Here is a 9593-nt window from a genome sequence, read left to right as displayed (position 1 = left end):
ACACACACACACACAGAGAGAGAGAGAGAGAGAGAGAGAGAGAGAGATTGATTCTTGGAAAGAGGTGCCACTGCCCCAAATTCTCAAGCAAGGTCTGACCCAGGAAGACAAGAATGGGAGAATGAATCTTGATTCCTAGTTTTGACCATGTGGTTTAGACAAATTGCTTAGCCAGTCAGAGCTGAGGGTATTATAGCTTCTAGGTAGCACAGTGAGCCCTGCCTGCCTTCTGCACATCTAAGAATGGAGACAGCTATCACCAGGGAGGGACTTTGTGGAGCTCCAGTTCACAGACGCCCTACCTAACATTCTGTCACCCTTCCATCCTGACTGAGACCCAGACCCTCAGAGCCTGACACTCCATGTCTCCTCATCTAGTGCTTTGGAGGCTCTCACTAGCTAAGACAGGTGGACTCACTACCCCCAAAATATTAAGGACATATTTTATGACTGTTGACATAGAGGGCCAGTCAAGCTAGAATCACTAGTATATTGTCATCATAGCATCATCATCATATTTTCTCTTGTAATTTTAAAAAGAAAATAAAAAAGAGGGGTCTTTTGTGTATTTCTAAACATGTGATAGACACTTGACGCTAATTCTGCCATATTTGATAAAAGGTTGGCCGTTGTCTCGTAGCTCTGAAGTAATTAATGAACAGTGGTTCCTGTGTGACTTATGTAAGCACCCCCCAGGGTTTTATTAAACACCCGGTTGCTGAGGTCTTCTAGGCTTTGGGAGAAAGTTCTGAGCTCCTGACTGGAAGAGCTCACTCAGATAAGAAACAATGATGCATAATCAATTGTACTAAGGGTTTCAGGTCTTGAGAGGAGCCCTAGGGAAAGCAGAGCCAGAGGGCTGCAAAGGAAGTAGGAGAAAGTGAGACACACTTTAGGAGTGGACAATGACAGACTAACAGAGGGGTCTTTTGGGTTGAGACCTGCATGGGAGACAGAGACACGCACAGAATACGGACATCTGGGAATAAAGGGGAGATTGATATAGAAGCCAGAATGGGAATGGCTGTCTGCCAGACAAGGGAGGTTGTGTCCTGGGAACCTGGAGAGAAGTAGAGGGAGCAGAGAAGGAACAGGGAGGGAGACAGAGGGAGAGGGGGAGAAAAAGAGAGAGACTGAGAGAGAGAGAGAGAGAGAGAGAGAGAGAGACAGAGACAGAGACAGAGACAGAGACAGAGAGACAGAGAGACAGAGAGACAGAGAGACAGAGAGAGAGACAGAGACAGAGACATAGAGAGAGAGACAGAGACATAGAGAGAGAGACAGAGACAGAGAGACAGAGAGAGGCGCTGGCTGGGAGATTCCAGTGTATATTCAAGTAGGTAATGCTTGTGTTAACAGACCCCTTACAAAATAAAAACGTAAGCATTCTAGCAGCCAATCAGGACCTCAATGAGGGTTGAGTCATAAGGAAGGAAGGGACCAGACTATGGTGCTGTGCACATGCAGTGAGCTCCTTGTCTTTTCAGGAAGACCTTGAGAGTTCATCTGATCTTGGTACAGCTTGATTGGTATATGGGGCTCTGAACTGTGAGTTCAAGAGAAACCCCCAAAAGTTCCATGCCACAAAGACCCAGAAAAAGGGCTTCCCCAAAAGATATGAAGGGCAAGTGGCAAATACTGCTGGAAGTGAAACTGCATGGGGTCAGCCCTCAGTCACAGTGCCTGCCCTGCATGGACCCTGGGCCACTGGATAAAGGACAATCAGCTAAATGACAGACAGGAAAGTTGAACAGAGCACATGCCTCTCTGCCTCCTGAAGCCACCCTGGACTGGACACAGGGACCTGCTAGAGCACTTTGCTCACTTGTGAGTCTCTCCAACCCAGGCATACACAATCTCAGGGCAACGTGCATCAGGCTCATCTTGAATCTTCATTTTCTGAATGGCAGTAGGTTAGTCATCAGATTTTGTCCTCCCAACAGATAAAATATCCTTAGAATCTTTAGAGCAGTGGTCACAACTCCTTATGGGTGTACCCTTTCTTAGGAGTTACTTAACCCACATTATAATTTATAAAGGTAGTAAAATTATGGTTATGAAGTAGCAATGAAAATAACTTTATGGTTGGGGTCACCACAACATGAAGAACTATATTAAAAGGTCACTGCATTAAGAAGGTTGAAAAACACTGCTCTATTGAACCATGGGCACCTGAACCCAGGCAAGCTCTGATGCCCTCCAGATTCTCATGTAGTAATTCTGCTGTGCTCTCTTACTCCTCAGACAGGCAGTGGCCTAACAACCCTGCAGAGCCTTGTGAGGAGCCAGTGTGCAGATAGCTATAGATTAAGCACTTTCTGAGTCCTTCCCAACAGGAGAGTGTGGTATGCTGCGTCTGCCTTGGATTGGAGTAGGAACTGGAGGGGTGAGGAGGCATGTTAGCTTCAGAATAACATTGGGAGAGAGTCTAAGACGGGAGGAAGCAGATAGAAACATCAAAGGATGATCTGGTCTACCTGACTACAATGAAAGCATGACAGGAAGACAGTGCCCCAGGTAAGCAAGAGTATGCAGAGGAAGGAGATGAATGGGACACTCATTGGTTGTGCATGGCTGGTGGTTTCCAGGAGATGGGGACATCTGGATAGAAGGCCTGAAGTTTGGGCTGGAAGTAGATTTAAACCTTCCTAATTTGGTCCTGTAGCACAGGTGGGCTGAGTGTCTCAGTAAGAGACTTTGCGTGTTCATCAGCATGGGAGAGTCACTTCCTTCACTGTGCACAGTACCCCCCTGCATGGCTGCTGGGACACAGGGGTCCGGGTACCTGAACCTCTCTGAGGCTGCCCATGTTAGGAAGTGGAAGTAAACCGTGCCTTCCAAGTGTCCAGGAATTCCACTGTGGTTGTACATCGCCTAGGATCTCAGAACAAAGTCTTTTCCTCCACCACTTCTGCATCACCAGTTCAAGGGACTGCAAAACACAGAGACAGGGAATGGCTCTCAGGGTTTTCTCCATCCCTGCTCCTCACTGCCTGTGCTAAGGGCTGGAATCTGGGCCAACAGTCCAGGGAATTTGACATTTGCCATGGCTCAGCCTTCAATACTTTCACAGCCCTTTGGAGATTCATAGTATCCACACAAACAAGTGAAGATAAATGCAAGACAGGGGCCTTGATCTATGAAGCCAGACACATGAGGCTTTTTGTATCCTGTGGTAATGTGGTTTAGGGCCTTTAGGTTTTCTCCTTTAGTTTTCTCATTGAAGCTAGTGAAACTGACAGTTAATACAAGTTTGTTTCTTTTATTAAGTGCCCTATGCCAGAGCTTGACCAGGGTGCTTCAGACTACCATCCTGAATTCTCAAGGCAACTCTGTAACCTAGACTCTAGTTAACACCAGTTTGCACATGACGACCCTGAGAATTGATGAGATTACAGGCCTAGCCAAAGTTACAACACTGGGGAATGAAAAGAACTGGGAACCAAGCTTGTGTTGCTGGCTCCAGGCAGGTCCTTGTGCTCTTAACCTACATCACACACAGACACATAACTTGGCCATGGGGTACTACAGGTGACTGCGCAGGCGCCTTAATCCTCCCAAAAGCAAACCAGATCTGGGACAACACCATTCTCTGCACTTTAAAGATGTTAGGATCAAAAAAGGTGAAATCACTCTTCCAAGGTCTCTCATATCTGACAGTAGATACTTGAACTCTCATATCGATTCCCAATTAAGTGGTGTTGTTACTGCCCTGGGCCATGCACCCATGTGTCAACTTCCTCCCATCTTATGTGGTCCTGTGTTTTTAGTGTAACTCTGGGTCATGGTTAAGTTAGAGCTGTGGAAAGACTGACTCCACACACCTCTCCCATGAATGATAAGGTCTGGGCCAAATACCAGCCCATGCTGGCCCTCTGTATGATGCCCTAAGGAGGCACAGACTCTGCTGGCCTAGAATTGGAGCAGGAAGTAAGGTGATACCACACCCAGCACTGGGCTCGTGGACCACTTTGGTGAAGCACTTTGGAAATACTTAACACAAAGCTGTGACAGGTGGTATGGAGCGGGTTTAGTAGCCATTTTATTATGAGCTATTTCAAACAATCAGAACCAATAAGAATCAATCAATTAAGTTATCCTAAGACCTTTGGAAACTTAGAAAATCATCATGATAGACAGCAGGTGAGTAGGTGAGAACTACAGGTGAGATGATGCAGATATATGGATGAGTCTCTTTTTATTGTGACCTTAGTCTCTCTGGTCATGACCATGTGGAAGCTGTTCAGGCCGTGGATGCTCGTGTACTCATGCCATGCCTAGCTGATGCTGGTATTACTTCTTTCTAAAACATATGCTAAGATTAAAGAAACATGGCCCTTTGTATGCCAGCCCCTCTGGTCATCCTCACTGTCGCCTGATGTTGGTGTTATGTGACTGGGATATGTCACCCACTCCACAGGTGGACATGCCAGACTTCCCTATCAGCAGGGCTGGTCAGCTGTTTCACAAGAGGGAATGTACATGTTTGTGCACCAATATACAGCATTATATGCCCTGATCCTAGATTCCTAGATGCCCTAGATTCCCATACTTGGAGGAGATTGTAGGGCAATGTAAATACACCAAAGTCTTCCAACAAGTGGGGCCATGGTACACAGGAGTTCCAGGAAACACGGAAACATGTACACCTGGAGCCTGTCCTGGAATCAGGCATCTTGGTCACATTCCCAGACCTTCATTAAAAAAAAAAAAAAAGACCTCCATCTTCTGCCCTTCATCTCTAAAAAGAGGGAAACTGAGACCAGAAGCGGAGTTACTTCCCATCCTACAGTGTACTCAGCTGCAAGGCAAGGCCAGGGCAGGGAGGCTGAGAGGGAGAAGGAGGGATTGTTGCTCCTGGGCAGATAGGCAGCCCTTCAGCCCAGTAATGTAGCTTCTCTGACTGTCCTTTCTAAGAAGGCCTGGTTCCAGCCTTACCCATGTATCCTTGCCCATTCTAAACCTGCTCTGTGAGGCTTTGGACATCCATTTACATGCCCTTGTCTCTATCTACTTGGAACACAGCCCAGCAGACAGGAAGCTTGGCCTTATGGTCCGAGCTTCCCAGGCCAAGCAGAGTTGGCCCAGGGGAAGAGTATGCTCTTATGGCCACACTGTCTGTTCATACTTTGAATGGCTATGGTGGTACATAGGGTGCAGTGAAATGTCTAAATGAAATAAACCTAGCCAGATTAAACCAGAAAAAGACAGGTGTGTGGCCCAGTGTCAGACAGCCATCCAGACTAAGATGGACCACATTTAATTGGATTTTCCTGCTTGACCTTCTCCTAACCCTAATGAAAGTCACTCTCATTCCCAACGGGCAACGGGACAGCATAGACAGGTAGAACCACTTGCTTAAGGTTACACAGTAAAAAAGCAGGTAAGGCTGGGACATATATAAGTGCTTAATGCTGTGTTTTGCTGCTTCTCAGAAAGAAAATTCTAGAATAATGTTTGAAGCACACAATGAGTACCTTCCAGGATACAAGTGGGAAATTTTATGTCTTTTTCTATCCTCCTTCTCTCTCTCCCTTCTTCCCTTCCTCCCTCTCTCCCCCTTTTCAAAGCAATTTGAAGAGAGCCAAGGCCGAACCAACAGCAAAACAGCCTTTTACCAGGCACTGCAGAATTCACTGGGTGGTGAGGACTCAGATGCCCGCATCCTCGCTGCTGCCGTGTGGTATTACTCCCTGGAGCACTCCACGGATGACTATGCCTCCTTCTCTCGGGCACTGGAGAATGCCACCCGGTAAGCTAGGCCCACCAAGTAAACCAGGGCCACTCAATAAGCCAGTTCATGCAGGATGCAACTCTTCTGCCTGATGTGGGTGAGGGTTCAGAGGCTACCCAGATCCTGAAGGAGGCACTGAGACCCCCAGGAGTTGGTGTTTCACGTGTCCTCAGCACTCCTTTCTCAATCCACCACACAGTGGCTACTCCCTGATGAGCTCTCAGGGCACATGAGAGAGTGGCACATACACTTTCACTCACACATGTACCTGCATACACACATGAGCATGCATTAAAAAGAGATTTGTGTTTGTTTTCAGTGAATAAATGATACCCAGGGAAAGGGGGATGGTGTGGGACATCCCTTCCTTTATAGTGCTGTGACAAAGGAATGCTAGGGACAGGAGAGCTTTGGGGGTAAGTCTTCTACTTTCTTGGGGTGAGAACAAGGCATGCTTATCAAGAAAGAAGTATAAAAAATGAGTGGAGATGGGAGTGGGGCATATCAACAATGGGTAACAGCACCCCAAGGAAAGGGCTCATAGGGGCATTGGGATCCCGGGCTCATTCTGCTTGGGGAAGAAACACAAACCCTTCTTAGTTGGTTTCCATTCCCACATCCCAGAGTGGACTCTGGTCCCACGTGGAGATGAATGCAGAGCTATAGACATGCCTAGACTTCTGGGACTTGTGCCAAATCTTGATGTTCTGGAAAGAGGTTCAAACCTACCAGGGGCCTCTTGACCTGTGAGAAACATCACCATGGACATGTTTCAGACTGTGGCCTGCCATAAACCAGAGCCTCACATCTATCAGTGTGGCCAATGAAGAGCTTCAGAGTACCCCTGCAGGGACGAGCAGGGGATCCCTGGGGTGAAGAGCCTGGTGGGTGGTGACTGCCTATGGGAAACCCTTGCCTGGCACCTCCTCCCTCAGAGCTATGTAACTCAACATCCTTCTCTGTCCTTTCCCCAGGGACTACTTTATCATCTGCCCCATGGTCAACATGGCCAGCCTCTGGGCAAGGAGAACCCGTGGAAACGTCTTCATGTACCATGTCCCCGAAAGCTATGGCCATGACAGGTAAGTTGATCATGTAGCTATAGCAAATGTGGGCAGAAAAGGATGTTTGCAAGGGTCCCTGTCACCACAAGCTGTTTCTCTGTGATGTAGATCAGTTTGGTTTTTATAGCACTCCAATAGAAACACATGGAAGGCTTTTGAGGGTGACAGGCTGAGACAGTGTCCCTGTTCCATAGACAGAGGGCATCTTGATCCAATCAGGCTGCTATAATAAAGCACAAACAGCCCAGATTTATTGCTTACACTTGTGGAGGCTGAAGTCCAGACTTAAGACGCCAGCATCCCAGGTGTCTATTGAGAAGTGATCCCCCTGCCTCACAGAAGGAATCTTTACACAGGAAGATAAATGAGATTCCTGGGGCTTTGATCATTCTATTCATACTAACCCCTAAAAGCTTAGCTCTTAAGACCAACACACGTGGGATTAGTCTTAACCTTGTGGGTCTTGGGAGACTACAAACACTTGTGCCAGTGAGTCTGAGGTTCAATGTGTTCTCCCCTACTCCCAAGATGAGCAGCTGGGCTAGTGCAGAGCAATGGCTCTGCTTGCCCCTCCCAACCTAGAGATCAGCTGCCACTAGACCACATGGTCTGTCTTCTTAGAACTATTTATAGTTTCCCCACACCCACCTCTAGAGCCAAACAGTGGCCTGGGGTTGAGGGAAGGAGGCTAAGTACCCACTGTAGCTCTAACGGAGGCACATAGAAAGAATGTGGACGGCACTTGGAAATGTGGACACAGTAGACGGAGCCTGTGGCCCAGTGTTCTGTAGCCACTGTGGCCTGGAAGCCAGTTCCAGAGCATGTTCCTAGAATCAGCCTTGGCTGTGCCTTGCCCTGGATTCAGGCCACTCCTGGCTCTCTGACCAGTATTGGCCTTCTTCTCATGAAGTACAGAGAGGCCATGGGAAGGTATGAGGCCCCCACACCCACACCAAGGAGCCTTAAGAAGCTTATACCTTTGGTCCCTAATATTTACAGGAGCTGAGAGAGAGAGAAAAAGGAAGAGAGAAAGAGAGAGAGAGAGAGAGAGAGAGAGAGAGTCCGAGACAGAGAGACAGACAAAGATAGAGGGAGAGACAGAGAGAGACAGAGAGCAGCACACAAAGGAAAACACTAGCATGCATACAGTTCTAGCAGAATCATGAGAGCGTGGAGCCTGGGTTACTTTCAGAGACTCCACAGAGGAGGAGCCACAGGCTGCATGGCCTTGAAGCAGCAGAAATGCATTGTCCCTTGTCTGGGAGGTCTGAGAGCTGAAGCACAGATGTCAGCAGGGCTGCAATCTCCCACAGGGTTGGAGAGGGTGTACCAGGTCTTTCTAGTTTCTGGTTGCCTCTGGGATTGCTTACCAGCAAGAGTCAGGCTTCTTCCTGTTCCCTATCACTTGGTAACCCTTGTGTGTGTGTTTGTCTATTGTCCAAATCCCCCTTCTTGCAATGACGTCAGTCCTGCTTACTCAGCGTGCATCCTAATAACCTCAGTTTAACTCAGACTAAAGAAAAGTCGTGCCTCAAGCATGGCTCCATTCTGAAGTACTGATATGAGAATTCCAATGTCTCTGTTGAAAGGGACACTCCAAGAACACTGGCCTCCCACAGATTATAGAGTTCTGCACCAGAGGCTTCTAGTATCAAGGAGCTGAACTGGATAGTCCTTCAGGGAAGGACTCAACTGCAGCCAATGGCACCCTCCATATCTCAGGTTAGCCATGGCTTCTTTCTGCTGACTTACCTCTGTCTGCTCCACTGAGGGCTTGCAGACAGGTCCCCTGTGATGATCATGGGAACTTCCATGGACAACCACATGCTGTGTCAGACTCTGGAGGGTCCTCATGCTCTCAATACCTCAGCCTGAGACTTTTTTCAAGGAAGGACTTGGTAGGTGCTCCTAAGATGGATTGAAGCCAGAAGCCAAGCTACTGCTCATGACAGGGGGAAGACAAGCCTGCATATCTGGTATATAGGCTGGTCCTGTGGTTTGAAGAAAGCAAATGGTGAGCCTGGAGGACAGCCTGCCCTGGGATCCATGAAACTTGGGTACCAGACCCCAGTGAGTCCAGCAGTAGTTAGGCTCTCTCTTGATTGACCCATAGCCTGAACTCTGTAATCCTCAATACTGTCCCATCATTTCTAGAGGAAAGACACTGAGACATCTGAGGCACGGGGGCTACATACCACAGAAGCTTTTAGTGCCTGAGAGAAAAGCAGAGACCCCAGCATCTACTTCTAGTTAGAAACATGCCCTTAACTCTTATTAGCTAATAACCTGAGGCAAGTTACATGAACTCTTTGATGACTCAGATTCTTCATCTGAACCAAGAGCACAGGAGCAGAGCCTCTCTCAGGGCCACTCAGTAATAGGTCTGTGTGTAGATCACAGCCTTGATAACTTTAGACCACAGGACCCCCACCACTGTTCTTAGCCACCAGAACACATTCTTGACAACCTCCATGCTCCTCTGTCACAACAATCACAATGTGGAACCATCAGTGGAGTATTCACTGCAGTTAACTGAGCAGATCACCAAAGGATTCCATATTTCTGGCAAGTTTTCTTTCTTTCTTTTTTTTTTTTAGCTCCAAAATGTCTCTCTCACAACTTCCTTCTTCCTCTTTCAACACTCCCTCCTCCACCTTCTCCCCTCCCTCTCCCTTTCCTTCCCTCCTCTCTGTCTGCCCTGGAGCTGTCTCTTCTCTCATTTTATTTCTGGCTCTGATTCTCTGTGTGTGTGTGTGTGTGTGTGTGTGTGTGTGTGTGTGTGTGTGTGTGTGTGT

The 9593-nt window shown here is 47.8% G+C and overlaps 2 protein-coding genes across 5 annotated transcripts in view; one reads left to right on the top strand and one right to left on the bottom strand.

Annotated features, from left to right (window-relative positions):
- The window catches only part of Sla (Src like adaptor), a 72001-nt gene that overhangs the window by 50537 nt on the left and 11871 nt on the right, over positions 1 to 9593 (bottom strand). The window lies entirely within an intron of this gene.
- Tg (thyroglobulin) overlaps positions 1 to 9593 on the top strand; it is a 174413-nt gene that overhangs the window by 157257 nt on the left and 7563 nt on the right. For all 3 annotated transcript variants that reach the window (XM_028773217.1, XM_028773215.1, XM_028773216.1), the window contains 2 exons: positions 5571 to 5752; positions 6709 to 6816. In XM_028773217.1, the coding sequence (XP_028629050.1) occupies positions 5571 to 5752; positions 6709 to 6816 (290 nt within the window). The remainder of the gene's footprint in view (positions 1 to 5570; positions 5753 to 6708; positions 6817 to 9593) is intronic.

This window comes from Grammomys surdaster, unplaced genomic scaffold (genome assembly GCF_004785775.1).
Source record: "Grammomys surdaster isolate TR1022 unplaced genomic scaffold, NIH_TR_1.0 224, whole genome shotgun sequence".
Classification (NCBI taxonomy): domain Eukaryota; kingdom Metazoa; phylum Chordata; class Mammalia; order Rodentia; family Muridae; genus Grammomys; species Grammomys surdaster.
This window is presented reverse-complemented; position numbering and strand designations above follow the sequence as displayed.